This window comes from Marmota flaviventris, chromosome 10 (assembly GCF_047511675.1).
Source record: "Marmota flaviventris isolate mMarFla1 chromosome 10, mMarFla1.hap1, whole genome shotgun sequence".
In the NCBI taxonomy this organism is placed as follows: domain Eukaryota; kingdom Metazoa; phylum Chordata; class Mammalia; order Rodentia; family Sciuridae; genus Marmota; species Marmota flaviventris.
This window is the reverse complement of record NC_092507.1, coordinates 12,369,086-12,393,480: the sequence shown is the minus strand read 5'-3', so window position 1 is coordinate 12,393,480 and position 24,395 is coordinate 12,369,086. Positions and strand designations below refer to the sequence as shown.

The following is a 24,395-nucleotide window of genomic DNA, read 5'->3' as shown; positions in this document are numbered from 1 at the left end:
CTGGTCTAAGGGAGGGGTCAGTCTGTGACCAGGCTCCGATGTCAGCCAAGGATCAGTCTGTGGCCAGACTGGGAAGACCTGGGTCAGAGGTAGGTGTGTAGTTGTGTGATAAATGGGGACCCACCTTGGTCAGCGCCTCGGCCACCTCTGCCTTCTCGGCCTGCAGCATGTCCCGCTGCAGCGTGGCGCAGCTCAGTGCCTCCCTCACCTCCACCAGCTCCTTCACCAGCCCTGAGCGCTTCACTTCCAGCTGCTCTAGCTGTCTATGGCTGTGGGACAGAAGATAGGCAGGTGCCTCATGTCACTTCTCTGTCCTGGCCACCTGCAACCAGCAGGATGCTGGGCAAGAGCCTTACCCACAAGGACAGCCAACCCCCTGCCTGTTAACTTCCTGACTCTGAGCATCAGTTTCCACATCTGCAAAATGGGGTGTCACCTGCTTTAAGAAGTCGTTATAAGAATATGTGTATTACTCTACAGGAAATGCTTAAAATACTGCTTGACACATCTTCCCAAGCAAGAACAACATCCACCACTACAGTGCACTAAATGTCGTCACAACCTGTGTCTTACAGACCCACACAGTGCAGACTCAAATCCCAACTCTTTCACCATGTACCCTGGGACAAGTTTCATGACCTCTCTGACTCAGTTTCAACATCCACAAAATGGAGATAACACCTTCTACATCACAGACTTATAATGAGAGTTAAACAAGAGAACCTTGGTGCATTGGCATTTCTTTTTTTTTTAAGTTGTAGATGGACACAATACCTTTGTTTTTGTTTTTATGTGGTGCCGGGATCAAACCCAGTGCCTCACGCATGCTAAGCAAGCGCTCTACTACTGAACCACAACCCCAGCCCTTAAATTTTTTAATAAGAATATTATTAATAGTTATTTTAATTTTAATTGTTATAGTTCTTATAATTCAAACTCTGCCTCCTACCAGTTCTCTGATGCTAGGTAAGTGACTCACCTCCCTGAGTCTCTTTCCCCAAGTGGGGCTGGTTAGCCGGGCTCAAGGGAACAGACCTGTTGTCCAGCTACTTGGGAGGCTGAGGCAGGAGGACTGCTTGAGCCCAGGAGGGCCAGGCTCTATGCACTATGCCCATCAAGTATCCACACTAAGTTTGTCATCAAAATGGTGACCTCCCAGCAGCAAGAAGCCACCTGGCCTCCTAAGGAGGGGTCCATTGGCCCAGGTAGAAGTGGGGTAGAAGACAAGGCACCAGTGCAACGCCAGAGGCCTCCTCCAGGTGGCAGGAGGCTCAGGACGGAGGAGGTGCCCAGAGAGAGCTGGGAGGTGCAGTGAGAGCCGGGAGGCTCCCTGGGAGGCCTCTGGGAGCTGGCGGCGAGGTGAGGAGCTGCCCACCTGCGCTCAAGCTCCCTTTGTGCCCTGGCGCCGTCCTGAACCGCATCCTCCTGCTCTTCCTCCAGCCGGTCCCGCTGGCGCCGCAGCTCCTCCTGGGCAGCCTGCAGTTTCTCCAGTTCCTGCCGCAGTCCCTCGGCCTGCTCTTGGGCCGCCTGCAGGTTGTGGGCCAAGCTGCCCTTCTCCCTGCAGGACAAGGGATAGTGGAGCAGCAGGCGCTGTTATGGCTGCTCTCCCCGCAAAGAAGCCAGGCTGTGCCACTGCCCAGGAGCTGCGTCCTCTGTCCTCCCAGGCCTCTCACTCCAGGAAGCCTGTTCTGATGCTCCCGTGGCTGATTCAGCTCACCCACACCTCCCAGCAGGAGCCTGGCTTTCTTCCCCCAGCCTGCCCACTTGAAGGCCTAGTGGGATGGAAGAAGGTGCTGCGTTACCTGTGAGTCCCCCCACCAAGTGCAAAAGGCCAGGAGTAGGCTCCTGGGACACACCGGCAATTTGGCAGCCAGTTCTGCTAAGCCACACAGACACAAAAGGCCCCCAAGATACCCCTCTGCAATCCTAGCAAGCCCAACAGAGCTGCACCTGTCCAGATCAGCTTCCCGCTGCACAGAACAGCAGTACCTGGCAGCCACAGCAGGGGGGCGTGTGACTGCCACTGGGAATCCCAAAAGCTTGCAGGGAGCTGCCATTTTCCACAACTCTAATAGTCACAAGTAGGGGCAGGGGCTGATTGTAACACCTTCTTTCAAGCCAGCTGGGGTTTCTGGCTCAGGCTTAGGGCTTCCCTCTCTTGCCTCGAAGTTGCAGTCCCCAAATATGCTAGATACTAATGTTGGCAGTGGGTGGGGAAAAGCTTATGACATGACATTAAGTAAAAATAGCAGAATGCAAAATGGGCTGCTCGCTGATCAGCACTACTTAAAAAGCCATCTCCTTCCCAGGCAGGGAAATCATGGGTGGCCACCCAATGGGCTTGAATTCTAATTCTACCCTGCCCACGCGGCCACACCTGCTTTGTGAGATTGGGCAAGTCATCTCCATACAGTGAGTTCCAAACTGCAGGAGTCTGACAGAAAGACTGAGATGATACACATGAAGCACTTGCAAACATGGTGGGTGTACAAGTGCCCCTACTCTGCCACCTCACTGCCAGGAAACACAATAGAAACAAAGCCAATACCCTACTAGGGGTTCAGAGGGGCAGGTGAGACTGTGAGGGGCCCCCCCTTTTGATTTCCCCTCATCCTTCACATTTTTTGTTAAACACTTCTAATTAGGAAGATAAAACAAAAATAACCATGTAGCTGAGAGGTAGATAATTTCTTTTCTTAAAAATCTCTAGGAACAGGCTGGGGTTGTGGCTCAGTGGCAGAGAGGTTGCCTAGCATGTGTGAGGCACTGGGTTTGATCCTTAGCACTGCATATAAATAAACACATAAAATAAAGGCACGCTGTCCATCTACAACTACCAAAAAAAGAGGGGGGGCCAGGTTGTGGCTCAGTGGTAGAGCACTTGCCTAGCATGCGTGAGGCACTGGGTTCGATCCCCGGCACCATATAAAAATAAACAAATAAAGATATTGTGTCCATCTTAAAAAACAACAACAACAACAACTCTAGGACACTGGGTGCAGTGGCACACGCATGCATGTGGTCCCAGCAATTCGGGAGGCAGGCAGGAGGATTGCCAAGTTCAAAGCCAGTCTCAGCAATTCAGCAAAGCCCTAAGTAACTGAGCAAGACCTTAGTCACAAAAATAAAGCCAGGCACCGTGGTGCAGGCCTATAATCCCAGTGTTCAAAGCCATCCTCAGCAATGGTGAGGTGCTGACCAACTTGGGAAGACCCTGTCTCTAAATAAAATACAAAATAGGGCTCGGAATGTGGCTCAGTGGTTTTGTGCCTCTGGGTTCAATCCCCAGTACCAAAAAAGCAAATCTCCAGGAAGCCAAGTATGGTAGCACATGCCTGTAATCCCAGTGACTAGGGAGGCTGAGGCAGGAGGATCACAAGTTCGAGGGCAATTTAGCAAGGCCCTAAGCAACTTAGTGAGAATCTGTCTCAAAATCAAAAATAAGGGCTGATGTTGTGGCTCAGAGGTACAGCACTTGCCTAGCATGTGTGAGACACTGAGTTCGATCCTCAGCACCATATAAAGTAAAATAAAGACTCTGTGTCCACCTATACCTAAAAAATATTTTTTAAAAATAAAATAAAATAAAAAGGTGCAGTCAGATTCAATCTACAGTACAAAAAAAAAAAAGCCCTCTAGGAAACAGTCTCAAAACAACATTGTCAAAATTTCCCTGAGAAGCTGGGCACACTGGTGCACACCTGTAATCCTAAGTTTGTAGTCAGCCTCAGCAACTTAGTGAGACCCTCGGCAACTTAATGAAATTGTCTCAGAGTAGAAAATAAAAGGAGCTAATGGTTGGGGCTGGGGTTGTGTTCAGCAGTAGAGTGCTCACCAAGCACACATGAGGCGCTGGGTTTGATCCTCAGCACCTCATAAAAAATAAATAAATAAAGTTATTGTGTCCAACTACAACTAAAAATATTTTTTAAAGTGGGGGGGGGCTGGGGTTATGGCTCAGTGGTAGAGTGCTCGCCTCATATGTGCGAGGCCCTGGGTTCGATCCTCAGCACCACATAAAAATTAATAAATAAAAAAATTAAGGTATTGTGTCCAACTACAACTAAAAAATAAATATATTTTTGAAAAGATCATTTAAAAGTGGGGGGGGCCTAGTGGTAAATTATCCTGAGTTCAGTCCCTAATACCAAAAAAAAAAAAAGAATTTTCTGAGAAGAGGGAGATGTTCTACAGCCATGTGTAGATCTAGAGCACTTGAAATGTGGCTGATGCAACTGAGAAATGAATTTTAACTTTCGTGTGTGCGTGCAGTGCTGGGAACTGAACTCAGGTCCTGAAGCAGCAGCTCTACCACTGAGCTACATCCCCAGCCCATTTGGTAAAACTTTAATTGATCTAAAATTGAATAGACACATGTGGCCAGTAGTGACCTATTGGTGCAGAACCACCCATTTAAAGATTAGGGCTGGCCTTAGGCTCAGACACTGATTTATCCTTTATCCTCCTCCACCTCAGACATCCCAGGCACCTGCTCAGGAGTTCATTGGTGCTCCGCAGACGCTGGGCCTCACGCTGGGCATCCTCTTGGGCCTGAGCAGCCCCATCCATCTTATCCCGCAGGCGCTGCAGCTGCTCCTCTAGGGCACGCCGCTCACCCTCGCTGTCACTAAGCTGCTTCCGTAGGGTGCACATCAGGTCCTGGCTCGCCTCATAGCGACCACGCATGTCCTGGGGCATGGGGGTCACTGAGTCTGGGGAGCCTACTTACTCTGCTGGTTCCGGGGAAGCACACCAGGCTACAGAGGGACTGGGACTAGGCCGGGGCCTGGCCTGCAGCAGGAGAGGGGGCCTCAGCCCCAAGGACTAGGATTCCACTCCCCTCCTCTGTGGCCTCACCATTCTAAGTCCTCACCTCCCCGGAGTCCCAAGCAACTCCAATCTAGGTCCCCATGAAGTTGACAACGCCTAGACCACTCTTTCCTCTGCTAGTTTCAGACTCCACCCGCAAGACTTCTCCCTCTGGCCCCCTGGTTCCACCCTCGGAACCTCTCGCTTCCAAGCTCGTCCCTCCCAGCAGACTCCTTCTCCCAGGGTCCTGGCTCCCCCAGGACTCTGGCTCTGCCCCACCTCCTCCCTTCCCAGGTTTCACCCCACTTCATCCCACTGTGGGCTCCAATTCTGCCCCAGAGCTCTCAGACATCTCCTTGACACCTGGACTTCCAGGTCTGCTTACTGGCCCCGCCCCCAGGCCTACGGTCCCGCCCCAGGCTGTGGCCCCGCCCCCTGGGCGCCCAAGCCCCTCCCCCAGGAGCTTGGCTGGGTCCCTGGCTGTGGCTAGGGATGCTCAGGCCCCTTCCTACCTGAACCTGCAGCTGCCTCTTGTGCAAGGCCGAATGGATCAAAGCAAGCGTGGAGGAGTCAGAGCAGGCCGGGGACGGGTCTCGGCGAGGGGAACGGCCGCGGCTGGGCGAGGAACGCCGCGGCGGGGACGGGGTCCGCTGGCCCGAAAGACCCCGCAGGCTGCCGTCCAAGGTGTCTGCTGTGCGCTCCGAGCCACTTAGCTGGACACCGCTCTCTGTGTCTGACAGGACGGCCTGGGGTGGGGAAGGTGGGAGTAGGAGCCCAGGGGTTGGCCAGGCCAGGCCCAGGCCCAGGCCAGGCAGCCTCACGAAGTCCCTACGGGAAGCCTTGGGGTCCACCTCCCCCACGGGCGCTCAGCCCACAGCTCTCCAGCAAGGCTCATTTACTGCAAAGACACCATTCATCGGTTCTCACAGATGGCCTGGAAAGTGCCAAGCTTCCTCTCTGAGACTGGGGCTCCCAGCGCAGGGGCGAGGTGAGCTAACAGGGGTACCCAGGGCCATCACTCGCTTTAGTTCAGCCAAAGGCCACCAGAGGGTGCGGCCAGAGGCCCAGGCCTGCTTGGCCAGACCTTCCCAGAGCTTCCTTCATGCACCTGTGCCAGGTCCCTCAGGGTCTGCTGGAGCCCTTCTGTGTCCTCCATCTCCAGGGTCGCCTGCTCCTGTAGCCGCAGAGACTCCTGGAGTGAGATAAAGAGCGGTCAGGGGCTGTGCCCTAGTGTGAAACTCTACCTTCTCCTCCCTCCCTGGACCTCCACCTATCAGGTGGCCTCTATGGCTATCCATAGATCAGCTAGCAGAACCCACTGCCCCCAGAGGCCCGGAGAGGCAATGTCCTGTCCCAGTCACTGGAGAAGAGCCAGGCTCAGCCCCACACAGAAGGTGACCAATGCAAGCAGTGCCCTAGGGAGGATCCCTCTGGTAGGAGGCAACCATGCTCCTCTGGGAGCTCAGGCAGGAGGTGGAGTCCTACTCCCCTGCTTACTGGGTTGGAGCACACTCTGTGCAGTGGGGATCATGAGGGAGGGCCGCTGGGAGTGTGGAAAGGATACAGGAAGTGACTGTTCTTACCCTGATCCTGGCACATGATGTGGGGGTGAGTAGCATGTCTGAGTAGCCCAGCCCTAAGCCTGGGTCCATGGATCTGGTCGGGCCCTCATCTACCCACCATAACTCACCAGGGCCTCTAGCTTCTCAGTGAGGGCCTTGTTGACCTGATCCTTCTCCAGATTCTGGTTCTGAAGGCGCTCCATGGCCAGGGCCAACTCTGTCACTCTTAAGGTAGGGAAGCAACAGAGGTAAATGGGGGACCTGCCCCAGTTTCTCCTCAAACCCACTGGCTTCTGGGTCTTTTGTGTTTCCCCAAACCTGAGCAGAGCCACTAAAATCCACTTCCCTAGCTGTGTGACCCTGGGCAGGTCACTCTTCCTTCTGGGCTTCAGACTTTGCACCAATAAAATGGGACTGAGGTCACCACTGTCGTGTCTCTTTGGAAAGCACCCTGGGCATTGTCCAGGAGGCAGAAGTTAGGGCCATGGGTCCCATCCTCACAGGTCGAACTGCTCATGATGTGCCCTGGGAAAGAGCCCTCTGAGTCCCACACAGGGACCTGGGAAGCCTGGCTGAGCCCAAGCAGAAATAGGGTCTGATGCGTGGAACAGACAGTCCCCCTCCCAGAGTCTCTAGGTGCCCCTCTGTGGGGAAGCTGAACTTGAACAGTGTCACCACCACCCACCTAGCACTGAGTTCAGCCTTGTCCAGGTCGCTCTGCACCTGCAGCTGGGACAGGTCCTTCTCTCGGAGCACCTTGGCCTGCAGCTGCTCCTCCAGCTGGGCCTGCAGCAGCACCTGCTTCTCCTGGGCTGCCTGGGCCCGGCTCTCCGCCAGCTTCAGGCCAGCACTCAGCCCCAGGCCCACCTCTTGGACAGCCCGAGATGTCCGGGCCAGCTCCCCTCCCAGCTGCCGCAGGTCCCTGAGGAGAGCACAGGATGGGGATGGGATGCAGGGGACTACCAAATGCAAATTAAAACCACTCTGAGATGTCACTTGTCACTATCAGATTGACTGAAAAAAAAAAAAAATGTTACATAATGCCCAGTGTGGGTGAGGCTGCGGGGAACCAGGCCCTCCTCCAAACGGCTGGTAGGAGGGTAAATGGGTATAACTACAATGGAGACCAACTAGGAGAGCTCAGAAAATCATGAATATATAAGCACTTTGCCCTCCAGCTCCACTAGGAATGCACCCTGCACACCCAGACACCCACCACGAGGGGTGACCCATGTGCACTGTGTGCTGTACTGCCTGCCCCTGTAAAACTCCCGCCAGGCACAGTGGTGCACACCTGTAATCCCAGTGACTCGGGAGGCTAAGGCAAGAAGATCAAGTTCAAGACCAGTCTCTGCAACTTAGCAAGACCCTATCTCAAAATAAAAAATAAAAAAGGACTAGGGATGTAGCTCAGTAGTAAAGTACCCCTGGATTTAATCCCCAGTACCAAAAAAAAAAAGTACCGGTGACAATCTAAGTATCCATCAAAAGAGGAGTGCTGGGCTGGGGTTGTGGCTCAGAGGCAGAGCAACTGCCTAGCACATGTGAGGCCCTGGGTTCAATCCTCTGCACCACATAAAAATAAATAAATAAAATAAAGGTATCGTGTCCAACTACAACTAAAAAAATATAAATATTAAAAAAAAGGAGTGTTATTAAACAGATGGTGGTATATCCATTCAGTGGCCTACTTTGCAGCCAAGGAAAACCAATGGGGAACCTCTTCCTAGACTGATATGGAGCCATCTCCCAGTAGTAACTAGTAGGTGAAGAAAGTATCTTCAAGAACTGCAAAGATGGGGCTGGGGTTGTGGCTCAGTGGTAGAGCACTCGCCTTGCATGTGTGAAGCCCTGGGTTTGGTCCCCAGCACCACATAAAAATATACAAATTAAATAAAGGTATTGTGTCCACCTACAACTAAAAAAAATTTATGAAAAAAAAAGGAACTGACTGAAAGAATAGCGTTACGTTAGATTACGTAGAGGGAAGTGAAAGGAGGGGAAGGCAGGGGATGTGAGGATAAGAAAGATAGTAGAATGAAACAGACATCATTACTTTATGTATGTATGTGACTGTATGACCAATGTAATTCTATAATATATATAATCAGAAAAATGAGAAATTATATCCCATCTAAGTATGATACATCAAAGTATGTAAGTGTTTTCTACTGTCATGTATAACTAATTAAAACAAATAAAAAATTTAAAAAAAGAACTGCAAAGATGAAACTCTACCCATATACCCATAGTATTTACCCAAAAGGGGGGGGGACCAGGAGGAAAGAGAGAGATGGGACTGAGAGACTTGCTATATTTGCTTGTATAGAAGAACCTTGAAAGGTCACATAGGAATTTTTTTTTTTTTTTTGACAGAATCTTTCTATGTTGCCCAGGTTGGTCTTGAACTCTTGGGCTCAAGAGATTCCCCCCGACCCCACATCAGCCTCAGGAGTGCCGGTACTACAGGCATATGTCACTGCACCTGGTTAAGGAAGGTCACTTAGGAAACTGGTGACACTGCTTGACTTGAGGAGGGGAGGTAAGTGTCTGGGATCAGGTAGGAGATTTCCTACTCTGTACCCTTGTGAAATGGGAACCTTGAGAATGCTGATTAAAACTAAAGTCTATTTCATATCCATATGTAGGTTAAATCTAGTCCTCTCTTGAGTGAACTGTAAGGCTGGGTATCCAACAGTGAAGATAGGAAGTGCCTCATTGGCATCCAGTTACTGTACAAAGGCGAATACTGCAGCTGTCTATTCTCGGTGAACGTCTAGAGCACCAAGAGCATCACAAAGAGAGGCACACAGGCCAGGGCCTTCTGATGGAGAACACCTTCCATCCCGCAGCCTTGCCAGAAAAACAAAATGCCAATCTGCATCTGATCTAGCCTTAGATCCAATGTGCAATTCACAGGAAATACAAGGAACAGAGGAACATGTTAAATGATACCTCAGGGACACAACCAGCAAAATCCAGACTATGGGAATCTCTGGGACAACTGACCCAGTTTCCCTAACAAATAATTTAAAGGAGACTTAAAAGGTCAAAAGAATAAAAAAAAAAAGTCACATTGTGTTAATTTTCATAGTTCCTGATCCAAACAAACTATGAAGATCAAAAATGGAAATCAGACCCTGACTATTTCAAGATATAGGAAAAGATTAATTAAAAAATTTTCATGTGGGCTGGGGTTGTGGCTCAGCAGTGGAGTGCTCGCCTGGCACGTGCGAGGCCCTGGGTTGATCCTCAGCACCATATAACAATAAATAAGTGAAATAAGGGTATTGTATCCAACTACAACTAAAAATAAATATTTTTTAAAAATTTTTTTCATGTGAAAAAGGAAACATGGGGCTGGGGGGTCATGGCTCAGTGGTGGAGCGCTTGCCTAGCATGTGTGAGGCCCTGGGCTCGATTCTTAGTACTACATATAAATAAAGGTCCATCAACAACTAAAATATATATATATTTTTTTTAAAAAGTAAACACATCAGTTTCCCGGCTGGAGGTGCAGCCCACAGCCTGATCAACTGCGTCTAGCTGACAATCCATGCTGACAAGGATACAGCCTCTGCTCAGGACAGGCAGGGCCAGGCTCCCTGCCCAGTGAGGCTCTCCTTTCATTCCTGCTGTTCCTCCAACCCCACCAGCAGCCACTCTCTCCCATCCTAGAGACTTTGCTCATGCTGTTCCCTCTGCCTGAAGCACCTGGCTCTGCTACTTCCAACCCTACCCACTCCTCAGGGCTCCCTGCAACTCCCACTTCCTTTTGGCTTCTCCACCCTTTCATCCTTCTGAGCTTCCAGAACATTCCCTTTGTCTGAGCACTTGCTTCTTTGATCTAGAATTTTTGCAGGGGGGGGGGGGGTCACAGTAGCCCAACCATTAGATGTTGCAAGGGTTTTGGTAGAATTGAGTATTCTGGTGGATTTAAAGCAGGAGCTTCAAATCTTAATTGACACAGCTGTTTGGCCTTGGGAAGGTCACTCAACCTCTCTGGGCCTTAAAGTCCTCATCTGTACACTGGGAAATACTATAGTTTCTACCTTAAAAGGACACTGTAAATATCAGGTAAAATAACAAGTGCAGAGAGCCTAGCTCTTGGTAATCCCTAGTTAACCGTTGACTGCCGTTACCCCAGTTGCTCTACATCTCCACAGAGCCCAGCACACAGTAGGTGTGCTGAGTTGAGTCTCACTTAGGAGGCCGCTGGCAGGGCCTTACCTCTCAGTGCCCATCTTCACCTCGCTGACCAGCCGTCGGAACCCCACGACTTTCCTCCAGAGGAGGAGCAGGCGGTTATGTTCGTTGCTGCAGTAGGCATTGAAGGACTGGAGGGAAGACGTGCTGCGTGAGGGGCGGGGCGGGGCGCTGGCTCCTCCCCCCTATCGTGGGAGGAAGCAGGCAGAACCTTTCTTTAAGTAAGGATGGTGGCAGTCACTACGCCGTTATTATGAGGCGTAAAAGAAAAGGCACACGTCCTGTGTAATCAATGTAAACTCCCGTAATCCCAGCAGCTCCGGAGGCCGAGGCAGGAGGATCAAAATTTCAAAGCCAGCCTCAGCAATTTTGTGACGCCCTAAGCAACTTTGCTAGGCCCGGTCTCTAAAATATAAAAAGGGCTGGGATGTGGCTAGTGCTCAAACGCCCCTGGGTTCGATCCCTGGTACCAAACACAAAGCTAAACAAACGACTTTGCTATGACCACCATGACCTCTGCTCACCTGCGCCAGGCGCATTTCTGCTCCCATTCCCGAGGGCCCCCCATTCCAGCGCTCCTCAAGGGCCCTGCACCCGCCAGGCTGCCCACACGCACCTCCTCCTCGCGCCTCCACGCCGCCTCCCGCTGCTCCAGCTCCTTACAGCTGCGTGTCCAGTCGCTGGTTACCTTGCGAATGTCCTCGCTCAGAGCCTGATTGGCGGAGCCTGCCTGGTCCAGCTGTTCTCGCAGCATAGCGTTCACCTGGGCCAGGCTAGCACTCCTGGGCAGGGCACAAGGGGCCAGTGGGCACTCACCCACCCAGGGCAGCACCACCAGCCCTGCGCCCTCCTTACCGCAACCTCACCTCTGCTGCTCCTCCTCCAGGCGGAGAAGGGCACTCTCCAGGTCTTGGCTGTGCTCTGTGTCCTAGGTGGGAGGGGGCAGCCTCAGACAGGACAGGCGGAGGGAAGGGCCTGCGCCCACCCCACCCTGATACCCACCCTCAGCCGCTGCTGCTCCAGCTCTGTGGACCTCTCTAGCAGCTGCTGCTCCAGCTCGGAGCACCTCTTCTTGTACTGGAGAATCTGGGGATGGAGGGAAGCAACGGTGTTCCAGGAGCAGGGGCAAGGCAGAGGAAAGTGAGGGCAAGAGCGGGGGTGGGTGGCCCTGACCTTGGCCTGAAGCCGCTGCACTAGCTGGGCCTGCCTCTGCTGGCCCTCCTGGTAGGCCTGCAGCTTGCGTCGGTAGGAGGCCTGCTCCTCCTGCAGCTGCCTCCGCAGCTCCACACTCTGGCGGACCAGCCCCGGGGGCTCCTGTGGCTCCAGCTCCCCAGATTCCAGCCGCATAGCCTGCTCCAGCTGCAGGGAAGGGCCCTGGGTGAGAGGCCTGGGCCCCTAGGGAAGGCAGGCACAGGCCTCTGCAGGGGCTGCCAGGATGGGCCCGGACCACAATGCCTTGTAAGTCCATAGCCTTGCGCCCCAGGGAGCAGGCACATGTGGGCAAGCCCAAATGCAGTGCATGTATGCACAGGCTAATGCAGCTGTGCATGGACAGACAAGGCATGCACAGACACACAGACAGGGCACACACAGGCACATACAAGTTAGCCACCCACAACCAGGTGCATGCAACACAGATGCAGGGTGTGTGGGGGGGTCACAGTAGCCCAGCCTCTCCAGAACGCTTCACCCCTGCTGTGCTGATTAGATTGGCCTCACCCCCACTGGACCTGAAGGTAAACTCAGGAAAACCTGGATGTTTGTTCCCCATTGTATCTTTTCTTTTCTTAATTTTTTTTTGTTCCCATTGGTGTTGGAGTGGCATGAATGGCACCAACACATGTGAATCCACCCAAGGGGTAGGCACAGTCCCACACTGCAGACCCCAGGCTTACAGACATGTAACCCACACAGGCATTCTCAGATGTCCCCAGGGTGACACAGTGAGCCCCCCAATACACATGGTGCTCTGTGACATCATCCTATCTAGAGCCTGCTTCTCTCCCTTTCATGCCACCTTACAGGGGGCCTCTGCTGCTGCTGCCCTGCACCCCCTGAGGGCAGTGCAGGATGCCCTCCAGCTCTGGCCACCACACTACCATGGGACCCTCTCAACACCCTAAGGCACTGGCCTTTAGAAGGAAGGAGGGAGCTGAGGGGAATGGACTCTGCAGGGTGGTGAGCACACAGGGGGCCTGAGGACAACAATGGGGACAAGCCCAGCTGACTGAAGCCACCCCACACTCACCACCCACTTCCCCTGCACCTGGTCTGCTACAGCCCAGCAGGGCACTGATGCCCATGCAGGTGGAGCCACACTGGTCACAAGGAAGCCAGCAGGAGGGCTCTGTGCGCCACCCACAAAGCCAAGGACAACTACATCTCACCCACTCCACCCCAGGGATGCTGGGGGAAGGCTGGAGAGGGAGGAATGCTGGCTAAGGGGGCTGAGGGGTGGCAGTGGGGGCTCTACCTGGACAGGGGCTGCAGACCTGTGGCAAGTGTCTGTGTGGAGTCTGCCCAAGTCGGGCGCTGTGCAGGTGTCCCCAGCTGTACATGACAGAGGTAGCCCCAAAAGGCGTGAACATTCTGTGTCAAGCTCACACCCTCGCTGGCTGGGAGTGGGATGGATTTAGCCCCAGGGGGCTTCACGTGTGCTGGGGACATGTTGATACTCTGGTGTGTCCGGGCCTTCACACGCACCTGGGCGAGGTGGCCTCCATGGTCTATGCCGTGGCGCGGGCCCCGTGTCTAAGTGTATTGGGCGTGAGTTTACAGACAGTCATCTGGGTGTCGGGGGGCCTGGGCATGGCTCTCAGCAGGGGCCTGGGAGGGTCTGAGCGCTACGTGTCTCTGCAGTCTGTGTGTGCCTTCGTGGGGCTAACTGGCAGGTGGCTGTTTTGTGTCCCATGCTTTTTGTGTTTTGTGCATCTGTGAGATGTGAGATGTGTGCTGTGCCACCTGCATTATGGACACATGACAGTGGTGACACTGTCTGTTGGGATGACTCTCCTGTGGGCAGGTGTGAGGCCTAGCTGTGGCAGTGGCAATGGCTGTTGGTTACGCCACGTGCACCGTGAACCTGAATGTGTCCGTCTCTGTGGGGTCTGACTTTGTGCTCTGCACCCGCCTGCCCCCAGTGCCATTCGCTTCTGTGATCTGGAGGGTTCCATAGTGCCTGGAGCTGCCCACTTCCCCAGTGCTCACAGCCAGGCCACTCCTGGTCACACCTCCACCCTCTCCATGAACTCTGCCCCTCACAAAACAGCCTTTCAATTTTACTTGCAATTCAGAAAGGAAGGTGGCTGCCACCAGGCCAGGGATCAAAGAAGTTTACTGTGTCCCCTAGCAACTGGGGCCCTAATGCCACCATTCAATTCACTCTGTCCAGGTTGCCATGGACACTAGGAGAGATGGGGGGGTTATGCTCTGGAGCCAAGGGGCAAGGCCACCTCCCTCCTTCCACTACACCTGCTCCTTAGGGACTGTGAGGTCCTCTCTCTGACCTAGGAAGTAGCCTCTGGGAAGCCACTACCTAACATGCAGTTCATAGGATATGAACCCCCTCACTCCCCATCCCAGGACCGTCATGGAATGAAGGATCAGAACAACCTTCCTGATGGCCCCCAACCCGGTTATGGCATGCGCTGCCACCCATCGGCACAAGGACAAGTGAGCTTCAGGGGAAGGCTACCCATGACCAAGGGACTCCTACCCTGGGCCCACCACGCCCCCTCCAGGCCTCAGTTTCCCCCTTTGTAACAGGTGACTGCCGGCAAATGCTCTCTGAGGACCCCCGTTAGGAAAAGCCTAGAAAGGGGCTGGGGATGTGGCTCAAGCGGTAGCGCGCTCGCCTGGCATGCGTGCGGCCCGGGTTCGATCCTCAGCACCACATACAAACAAAGATGTTGTGTCCGCCGAAAACTAAAAAAGAAATATTAATAAATCCTCTCTCTTAAAAAAAAAATGTTGCAGCTGCTTCAGTAATTTGGGATCCTCCTGCTATCTCTGAAAGCGAATTAATAAAGCTGTTCCTGCATGTTTAAAAAAAAAAAAGGAAAGGCCTCGAAAATCCTTCTACCCCAGTCCCAGGCCCCAGATGGGCCTCAAACTGCCTCACACACCGGAGAGTCACAATGCCAGGCTCCCACTGCAGGCTGTTCAGAAACACCCACACAGGACGCGTGAGGGAACTGTCTAGACTACCTCAGGCCCCCACCTGGTGCCGCAGCCCCAGTCTCAGCAGCTGTGTCCCAGCAGGGAAGGAACCTGCCAACTTGCACCTCGACATTCTTCTGCCAGCCAGGGAAAGGGCTGGCTTCACTGTCATTTGGAAGTTGGCATTTAGAAGGCAGCCCCTGGGGGCTTGGCCTTGTGCCAGGAGCTGTCACCATTGACAATGTGGGATCCAGCCAGCCTGCCCTCCACACACCCTGCAGACCCTGGGAAAATGTGTTCTGTGCTGTCCCCAAAACTAGGGGCCACTTTGGCCCCCCACGCTGCTTCTCAGCAAGTCCCAACAAGTTGGGGGCTTGTCTAGGCGGGCAGCTACCAGGACACAGGATCACCCCCTGACTACACACAGAAACGCACACACCTCTCCAGCACGGCATGCAGACCTCTGTACAGACAGGCCCAGCCTAGGGGTCCCGGGCCAACCCTGGCCCTTCTGCTAACAAACAGGGAGTCCTGCCCCTCTGGGTTCCTTCCACCTTCTTCATCCCTAGGATCCCTGGCAGGCAGCTGGCAGGGGGGAGACCCGCTTCTTGTCTTAACTGGCTGTGCAGCCCTTGTATGGTGCTTTCCCTCTGAGCCTCCATCTTCTCTTCTGTTAAACGGGCAGCATGATTCTGACAGTAATGCATTAAACGTAAGTACTTTGCAAGTTACTGGCACACAGTAGGCACTCAATAAACGGGAGCTACTGTTACAGCTGTGACTACTGCCCACAACCTCCCACCTCCATTCCTCCGTCCACACACACTTCATCCCTCATGCAACGCTCACCAACCTTCTGTCACCACCAACTCCCCAGGACCGCCTGCCATGAGCCTGGGGGTTCACCCTGCCCCTGGCCCTCACCTACCTCCCCCAGCCCCTCACAAGCCACAACACAGGTACCTGGTGATGGACATGCAGACAGGCCTGGCTTCCTCCTTCCCTGCCCAGGCCTCAACCCCGGGGGACAGTGGTAAATCTTGTGGCTGTCCCCAACCAGCCCACAGAATTTTGTGGGTGCCTGTGCCACCTGACCCAGCAGCCAGCCACTGCCTCAACCCCGGTGCCATGGAGCGGGAGACTGGGGAGATGTCCAGAGTCTTGAGGGGCTGAAGGGCCCCTAGGGGTCTCGTTCTCTGTGCCTGACACTCAACAGGCCTAGGACAGATGGGACTGAAACACCCCTCGTTCCATGTCCCCACGGGTCCTGCACAGCAGCTCCATCACCCTCCCACCCCCACAATAAACAGGGAGAGTGGAGCCACTGCTCAGGGCCATTCCAGCCGCAGAGCCACAATCTGCTCCCAGGCTGGCTTGATCCAGGGCCCACCTGCTCCCAAGTGTGGCCTGGCCTGGCCTCTCCCTGCTCCGGCCTTCCCCAGGCAGCACCCACCCTCTCGCTGGCCGCGCTGTATTTGATGGCAAGCTCGTCGCGCTCAGCGCAGCTCTGGGCCAGGAGGTCCTCCACGCGGGACAGCTCCTGCTGCAGCAGCTGGTTCTCCTCCTGCAGGGACAGCAGTGACGCCATCTCTGGGGCCGGCGGCAGGGCTGGAAGGGACCGAGGGCATGTGGTTGGCTCTGCCTGGTCTAGTAGGACAGATGCCCCACCTATCCACAGGGGCAAGGGGGACAACCAGGCCCTAGGGAGGACCCTGGGTGGGGGTGGCTACAGCTCCAGGCCTGAAGACCAGGCAGGCGGAGGACCAGGACAGGGGCTAAAGCTAGACTCACCCTCAGCTAGGTGTGGTCCTCAAGACCCAGGAAGGGCAGGAGCCGGGCTCAGTCTGGGATTGAAGGGAGTCCTCGCTGAGTGAAGCCCCAAGGTGATCTTTTGTTTGTTTCGCAGCACAGGGGCACTTTACCAGAGCTCCACCCCCAACTCTTTTTATTTTCTCATTTTGAGACTGGATCCTGTTACGTTGGTAAGGCTGGCCTTGAATAGGTGATCCTCCTGCCTCAGCCTCCCAAATTGCCGGGATTACAGGCCTGTGCCACAAACCCAGCAAAGCCTCGAGTTCTTTTTTTGACTACTGGAATTGAACCCAGGCACTTTTTAACACTGAGCTACATCCACAACCCTTTTTTATTTTGAGACAGGGGCTCACTAAGTTGCTCAGGTCTGCACTAAATAGTTGAGGCAAGCCTCAAATTTGTGATCCTCTTGCCTCAGCCTCCTGAGTCACTGGGATTATAGGTGTGGGCCACCATGCCCAGCTTCTGAGTTCTTGATTCCTTCTCCAATTACTATTCTTCTCAGGGTGTCACTTGCTCATCCATAAAGTGGGTGGGAGAGTACCAGGCCATGCCAGGAAAACAGAAAAGCCTCACTCAAGGGCAGGGGTTCACATAACTTCCAAGGCTCAAGCTAGTGTAGGTCAGGTTGGGAGGAGGAGGAGGAAGAGTGTGGAGGAAAAGAAAGGTGTTGGGGGGGCAGGATTGTCCTCCTCTTATGGGCTGCCCTTTGACCCTGGGCCTCAAACAGCTGTTCCTCCAGCTTGGGGCTCCAGGGTCCCCACATCCCTGGTCCTCCCAAGGAGAGGTCCTGTCCCCAACCTGGCAGCTGAACAGGAACCATGGCAGGAGGACCCCAAACACCCCCAGCACAGCTGCCAACTCATAGCTGCCCCATGTGTGTCATTCCTAGTCGCTCAGGCCGCATAAAAGGTCCCTGCATGCTGCCCACTAGAAAGAGCAGGTGCCCATCAGCCTTCCCAACCCACCATCAGACCTCTGCAAAGCCTGGGTGGGGCTGAGGGGTGGCCCCTGTAATCTCAGGTTCCGCCAGCTCACACCTTCCCTGGGAGGGAATGCAATGTTGGGGTGGAGTCTTCACAGCAGCTTGGGGAAGGGATGCGTGGCCCTTCTCTTCTAGATGCATCCAATGGGGACTACATAAGCCTACTTAGGCAAATCACACCTCCCAGGCTCCATTTCCTCCTCTGTGAAATGGGCCCTTCCCTCAAAGTCTTGCACTTCCCTCAGAGTGAGTGTTGGAGAAATGGATGCTATGATCCTGACTGCAGAGGAGGGGTGGGAGAACAGGTGACCTGTGGGCAGGGTCCCTGGCGGGCCATGGTACCTGGGCTCTCAGGCTGGGAGAGGTTGCGGGTGACAATCTCCCTGATGCAGGCAGGCAGGCTGGTGTGCTGAGAGTCCTGGGCAGGATCCTGCACGCTCGGGCTCTTCTCCTGCCTGGGTCCCAGGACACTTCTCTCCAGTGTCTGTGGGGAAAGAGAGAGGGTCTTCAGGGACCTGGGATCCCGCACTTCCTGGCCTGAGGGGAGAGGATAACAAAGTCCTGTGGTCCAAGAGATAGGTGTCCAGGAAACCAGAGCAAAGCCTAGGAGTCAGAAAGGTGGTCGTGTGGCCTGGCCCTGAAGGGAGGCCCCTGCCCAAGGGTGGGAGAAGAGAACAAATCGCACAGTGAGGACACAGCCCAAACGAGGCATCAGCATGAGGAGCTCAATCCAGCTGACCCTGGATGGGTGAAGGTCCTTCTGTGTCAGTCACCCAGATCCTAAAATCTAGGAGTAGGGATCCCCTTCCTCCTGCCACCTGGGTGCCCTTAAATCCTCAGTCTTGCCAGGATCTGTGAGCTGGGGCTGTGTACCCACCATTACCACCACACCTCTTCCTCCCTTTGGCCCCCAGGATGCACCCACCTCTTACCACACATAGGCCCTGCTCCCCTCCCTGCACAGGGTGGGCACAGCCCTCAGCACCCACCTGGATAACCGTCTCCAGTGCCAGCTGGGCCTCCAGCGACCCCACCAGCCCCAAGCTCATGGGGGAAGAGGCTCTGGGCACGTTCCCGTCCCCTTCTCCAGGGCCCCAAGACTAACTTAGCTGCCCACCCCCGGACCCACCCCTAGCCCAGGCCGCTGAGCTGAGCATCAGGCAGATTAAGCTTAAATCCGGCGGCGCCCCCACGTGACCGGGCAGTGGGAGGAGCGGGGAGGAGCGGGGAGGAGCCAGTGGGGAGCAGAGGATGGGAAAGGAGAGGAGGGAGAGCTGCAGCTGCCGAGGAGGACTGGGAAGTGGGGACAGCTGGGTGCAGAGCTGGAGGGAGGAGAGAGGGGAGAGAGGAGGACCGAAGGGGCGCTGTAGAGGGAAGGAGGGGAGGGCAGGACCTGGAGGTAAGAACCCTCCACCTTCCCCAGGCTGCCGGGTCCTAGAGCCCTCCAAGCCCAGGAGGTGGGGATAGCAGCCTGAAGGCGGGAAAGGCCAGAGTCCCGATCCTCGTTGCTGACCCAGAACAGAGCTCGCGCGGCTTGCGACAAATGTATCCACGGGGCTCTGGAATGATGTTTCTTCAAAACAGGTGCGGGGCAAAGAACACTGTGGGCCCAGGCAGGGACTGAGTCCTTCACCCCCGCTGCACTGTGTGCCCCAGAGCAAACTTCTTTGTCTCTCTGAGCCTCAGTGTCCTCAAGTGTAAAATGCAGAGAATGGTGGTATGGAGGAATCACCTGGGGATTAAACATAACGCTCTCTGGGCGTCAGCAGCACACAACACCAGGTTCACTTAGCGACAAACACTGAATTCAGTCACTTGAAAATCCTGGATGTACAGTCCAGGGAGGACAGGGGGGCAGGACATGACGGTTGTGGAGCCCAGGAGTCCACCCATCGCCTCCCTCTGCACCTCCCTGCAGCAAGAAGGCCATATGGCACAGTGGTTAGGCCCACTGCTCTGGAGCCAGAATCTGTCCTGGGGACACATCTGACACCTGTCTCTGACAGTATGACAGTTGACAGTATGACCATGGAAAAGTTTCCTCTCCAAGCCTCACTCTTCTCATCTCTAAAATGGGAACAACAGAACCGACCACATAAGATAATCGTGAGAATTGAGTTGAAGGGTATAAGAAGCACACCTGGCAGGTAGTGAATGGTTATAAATGGCAGCCACAGTTCCTATCTTCCTTAGTGTCCTGTGTCTGGGCTTCTGCTACCTCTTGGTGTCCTTTGTTCGAGGGGATAAATTATCTTATTTAGTCCTCACCTCAACCCATTTCCATATGAGGAAACTGACCTCATATAGGTGGGTTCTCACCTATTCAAGGTAACTCGCTGCAGGGGAGTAGGAAGCCCACAGCTCAGCCCCCTGAGGCCAAGCAGTTCCCAATGGGTACCTAGAGGGCAAGGCCAGGGCACCTGCTTTTCAAGGCTCTATCACCTCTATGACAGATCCAGGAAGACAGCAGGTGCTACATAAATGCGTATGGATCCAGACTGGACCCCTCATGCCCAACTATGGATTCCGTCCTGCAAGAGGACAACTAGGAACCAGGGCGGCCCAATCGGGCCAAGGTAAGTGCCATAGACGTGCTATGCCAAGCAGGCCAGATGTGGGGGGAAGGGAACAAGATGCCAGGGGCTGGGTACTGGGTGGCATCAACCCGGGGCTCCACTGTAAGAGCCCTTCTGGGTTCTGGGATCCCAAGAAATCATAGCTAAACCGTGTGGGGACCTGCGCCTCCCTGACTTCCACAGCTGTATCTTATTCTCCAATAAATGACTAAATTCATGGAAATCTGAATGTTACTGCTCCAGTGTCTGTTGTGGTTCCGATGTGACTTGTCCCCTCCAAAACTCACACTGAACTTTGGTCCCCAGTTCAAGTGTTGAGAGGTGGGGGAGAACTTTAAGAGGGGATTAGGTCAAAAGGGATTAATGTCTCTCAGGGTAGTGGGCTGTTGTGAAGCAGCCTGGTCCTCCTCCCTCTCCTCTGCACCTGCCCTTCCTCCATGTCATGACACAGAACAAGGTCATTGCCAGATGTGGCTGCCCAGTGCTGGACTTCCAGCCTCCAGAACGTGAGCTAAATAAACTCCTTTCCTTTGTAAATTTCCCAGGCTCAGATATTTTGTTATAGCAACAGAAATGGACTAAGACGGCATCTGAACACCTTGACTACCATGTTGGCTTTGTCTCCTCATCAGCTGCATGACCCTGAACCCAGTGACTTCATTTCTCTGAGCCTTAGTTTCCTCATCTGAAAAATTGGATAATTAGTGCCTGATGGAAACATTATGAGAATTAAATAAGACGTGCTAGGCTTAGTTGTGTGCTTGGATATGCTTTGGCAGAAACTTCTATGGGTTACTAGAATTCATTTCCAACTCTCTTGGAATATGGCTTGCAGATGTTTCTTGGACTCCCTTACAGTCAGATCTGGCCATGTGGTCAGGTTCTGGCAAATAAAGACAGTAAGAATGTGTGTCGCTTTAGACTCAGCCGGTAAGAGTATCCCCAGAGGAGTCATTTCTCTCCTTCCTTGTCCACCAACTGGAAGGAAATGATTTCAAGGTCAGAGGGGACACTGGGACAACAAGATAGACAGGATCTGGTCCCTAGCTCACCACATAGAAAGGCACCAGCCAAACACCCAACAGGATTTTTCATGATCGAGAAATAAGTTTCTATTGTGTTAAGCCTCTGCACTCTCAGGGTCACACCATCATATCACCGGGTGTCCCCTTAATACTATGTGCACCTAAACCAGGGTTAGCATTGGCTATTGTCGCGTTATCATTACTGTTCACTAGAATTACTGGTTGTACTACTGGTGGTGCCCGGTCAATACCCTTGTGCCTGCTCTAGACTCTCAGCCACAGTCTGGTGAGTACAAAGGGGACACACTTTGCCTCATTCCTGGCCCCCTCCAAACCTGACATTTTCCAGGTCCTACTGCAGGAGCTGGCCAAAAAGTCTTTTGCTGTCACTCCTGAGCTGCAAACATACTGGCTGCTCTTACCACTCACCCCTTCTCTATTTTCCAGTTGTTAAATTATTAAAAAAAAAAAAAATGCTGAACCAACTATGAGCCAGGCCAGCTTCTTCAACATTAACACGATGGCTACACTAAGGCTCAGTGGAGTCATTTGCTCAGACTCACCAGCCATGAAGAGTTGAAGCCACAGCTGAGACCCAGTTCTGACTGGTTCCAAAGTTTTAAACAATAACAGCAATGACTACTATTATGCAACTCTTACTGCACACCATAAATGAATTTTGTGTTTAGACTTAAGTCCTATCCCAAAGATATCTTATTAGGTATTTGCAAATATTCCAAAATCTGGAAAAAAGTCCAAAATCATAAATATTTCTTCTCCCAAGCATTTTGGATAAAGGATACTTAACCTGAAGAGGAAAAATTATATAGAAAAAATAGAAAAGGAAACAATCCCCCTTGGCTTTGGCTGAGATCAATGGGACAAGATTCCACCAAGCATGGTGACGGGCAGCCTGGGGTCACAGACAGGCACCAAAGAACACACATCTAGCACCTGCCCCATCCCAGGAGTTCAGGTTAAAAACCAGGCAATGGCCTGGGGCGGTGGCGCACGCATGGAATCCCAGGGCCTGGCTGAAAGGAATGTGTGGGGTCGGCTGCGGGGGTCCCACCCTTTGCCCCTGCTCTGCTCCTCCCTTGGAGCTATTTATCAGGCACCTGCAGCAAGCTCAGTCAGGAAAAACAGGAAATCTCAGCTGTAAACAGATGGTCTCCTCCGGCCGCTACCCCGCCCCGCTCCAATCCTCCAGACAAGTCCAGTTCCCAGGGAGGGGACTGTGGAGATGTGGTCACCAGGGGAAAGGCATCCGCTCAGACTTGGGTTTGCAAAAAACAAAACAAAACAAAAAAAAGAGGGAGCCAGTTCAAAATGCCAGCTTCAAAGACACGGACGGGCGCAGGGGGCCTGGGGGCCGTTCTCAGAAACCCAGGGGGATGGGGGAGCAGGCTCCTGCAGCCTCGCATCGTGCCCAGCCCCGGGCCTCAACTGTTGGTCCCCACACGAAGGCACTTTCGACTTGGCAGGCTGCAACGACGAGCAGGACCCCACGCGGAGGGCAAGGCCGCGGTGCGCAGCTCGGGACGTCGTCGGAGAGGGCCTCGCGGCAGCCACCGAGGGGCGCAGGCGGGGCCTGCAGGCCGCGGGGCCCGGGCAGATCCCGGCCGGCGCGCGAGAATCCGCGAGGGGAGAGCGCAGCCCCGGGCGGCCCTTCCCCTGCCCGGGCCGAGGGGCCGCAGGGCGAGCCCTCGGTGCCCACAGGACCCCGGTGCGCGGGCGGCGGCTCCAGCCCGCCCCCTGGCGCCACCCCGGCCCCGCGCACGGCCTTCTCCTCCCGGCGCGCGCCCGCCCCGTCCTCGCGCGCGCGCACGCGCACGCGTTCACAGCCGGCCCCTACCTGCGCGCGCCGCCGCCGCCGAGGCCGACCGGGCCGGGCCGGGGGCGGGGCGTAGGGCGGGGCAGGGCGCAGGGCGGGAAGGGCTTGTGGGCGGGGCGAAGGGCGGGGCGGATTCGTGGGCGGCCTGGGGCTCCGAGCTCGGAGCGCCTATCCTGCTCGCGCTGAGTTGGTGGCTTTCATAGCGACTGCCCTTCGTCACCGGCACACCCATCACTACCGCCTTCCGCCCAACGGCAAATCCGAGGGGCTGCGCGTCGCCCGAGGCTTCGCCGTCAGACCAGCTGAAGAACTCCGCTGCGGTCTGGCTCGGTCCTTCCTATCTGTTGTAGTGGACACGAGGCCTTTACTTTATTTACTTATATGCGGTGCCGAGGATCCAACCAGGGCCTCACACGCTAGGCAAGTGCTCTACCGCTGAGCCACGGCTCCAGCCCCAGTTCGGTCTTGAAGGCGTCAAACCCCAAAGCTTCGACCAAGATAAGCGACCCCATCGTCCAACCAGACGGAGGGGGCACCCCCTGCCAGCCCGTCAGGGCCGCCCGAGCGTCACCGAGGCTTCAGTGATCTGACCCGTGGGGCAGAATCCTGTTCTGATTGTCGTGCTCTCCCAGTAAGGCGCTCTGGCTGCAATTGGTCCACCCGTGAAATGGGTATATCCCATCCCTGTGCCCAAATGGGATGGGGGCAAAAATCACAGAAGAAATGTGCTTTTCAAACTAAACACAGGTGTGCCCATCTCAAGTTCATCTCTACAGAATCAGTCCCTTCCTTCCATCCCCTTCCCAAGACTCATCTCCCTCTGTATCAAGTCACTCATTTCCAAAATGGGGAAGGAAGCAGGTCTGACTCTGAAGGACTGAGAGGAGGCTCACTTGCATTAAGAAAGCACGTTTAGCTTTGATTTTGTATTTGGGAAACAGTAAAGACCCAGAAAGAAAAACCAGCCGGCCATGGCTGATAGTTCTGCATGTCAGGTGGAGGGGAGGAGTGGAAATTTAATCTCTATCAAAAAGGAACCTGGGCTGGGGTTGTAGCTCAATGGAAGAGCACTTGCCTGGCATGTGTAAAGCACTGGGTTCAATTCTCAACACCACATATAATAAATAAAATAAAGATCCATCAACAACTAAAAAATATTAAAAGAAAAGAAAAGGAACCTGCTTTTAACATCTGAAAAAATGCACTAGAGGCCACCGCCACTGTGCAGCCGGGTGCAGGCAAAGCTGTGGCCTGGGCCAAGGTAAGAGCTACTGGTCAGGGAAGATTTGGGTCAATCCCTGAGGTTTCAGGGTCAGGGGGTACCTAGTTGGAGGGCAAGGCCCAGCTAGAGAAGGACTGACTGAACTCTGCCAGTAAGCACAGTTGATCACTAGGTACCCCAGGTCTGACATCCTGTCTGGAGTCCCC

General features: G+C 54.2%; 1 protein-coding gene across 7 annotated transcripts in view; it reads right to left on the bottom strand.

Annotated features, from left to right (window-relative positions):
• The window catches only part of Crocc (ciliary rootlet coiled-coil, rootletin), a 44,312-nt gene extending 21,286 nt beyond the window's left edge, over nucleotides 1-23,026 (bottom strand). For 4 of the 7 annotated variants that reach the window (XM_071617396.1, XM_071617397.1, XM_071617399.1 and 1 more), the window contains exons 1-15: nucleotides 18,522-18,590; nucleotides 17,875-18,016; nucleotides 16,189-16,343; nucleotides 11,751-11,936; nucleotides 11,580-11,663; nucleotides 11,444-11,505; nucleotides 11,194-11,359; nucleotides 10,602-10,708; nucleotides 7,057-7,293; nucleotides 6,500-6,596; nucleotides 5,918-6,001; nucleotides 5,322-5,555; nucleotides 4,490-4,689; nucleotides 1,376-1,558; nucleotides 125-269 (exon numbers count right to left, since the gene is read on the bottom strand). In XM_071617396.1, coding sequence (XP_071473497.1) covers nucleotides 125-269; nucleotides 1,376-1,558; nucleotides 4,490-4,689; nucleotides 5,322-5,555; nucleotides 5,918-6,001; nucleotides 6,500-6,596; nucleotides 7,057-7,293; nucleotides 10,602-10,708; nucleotides 11,194-11,359; nucleotides 11,444-11,505; nucleotides 11,580-11,663; nucleotides 11,751-11,936; nucleotides 16,189-16,343; nucleotides 17,875-18,016; nucleotides 18,522-18,581 — 2,142 coding nt within the window. In that variant the 5' untranslated portion in view covers nucleotides 18,582-18,590. Of the gene's footprint in view, nucleotides 1-124; nucleotides 270-1,375; nucleotides 1,559-4,489; nucleotides 4,690-5,321; nucleotides 5,556-5,917; nucleotides 6,002-6,499; nucleotides 6,597-7,056; nucleotides 7,294-10,601; nucleotides 10,709-11,193; nucleotides 11,360-11,443; nucleotides 11,506-11,579; nucleotides 11,664-11,750; nucleotides 11,937-16,188; nucleotides 16,344-17,874; nucleotides 18,017-18,521; nucleotides 18,591-22,988 lie in introns of those variants that run through there. The other 3 variants (XM_027951935.2, XM_071617400.1, XM_071617401.1) reach the window with 3 other exon arrangements.
• Between the last annotated feature and the right edge of the window lie 1,369 nt (nucleotides 23,027-24,395).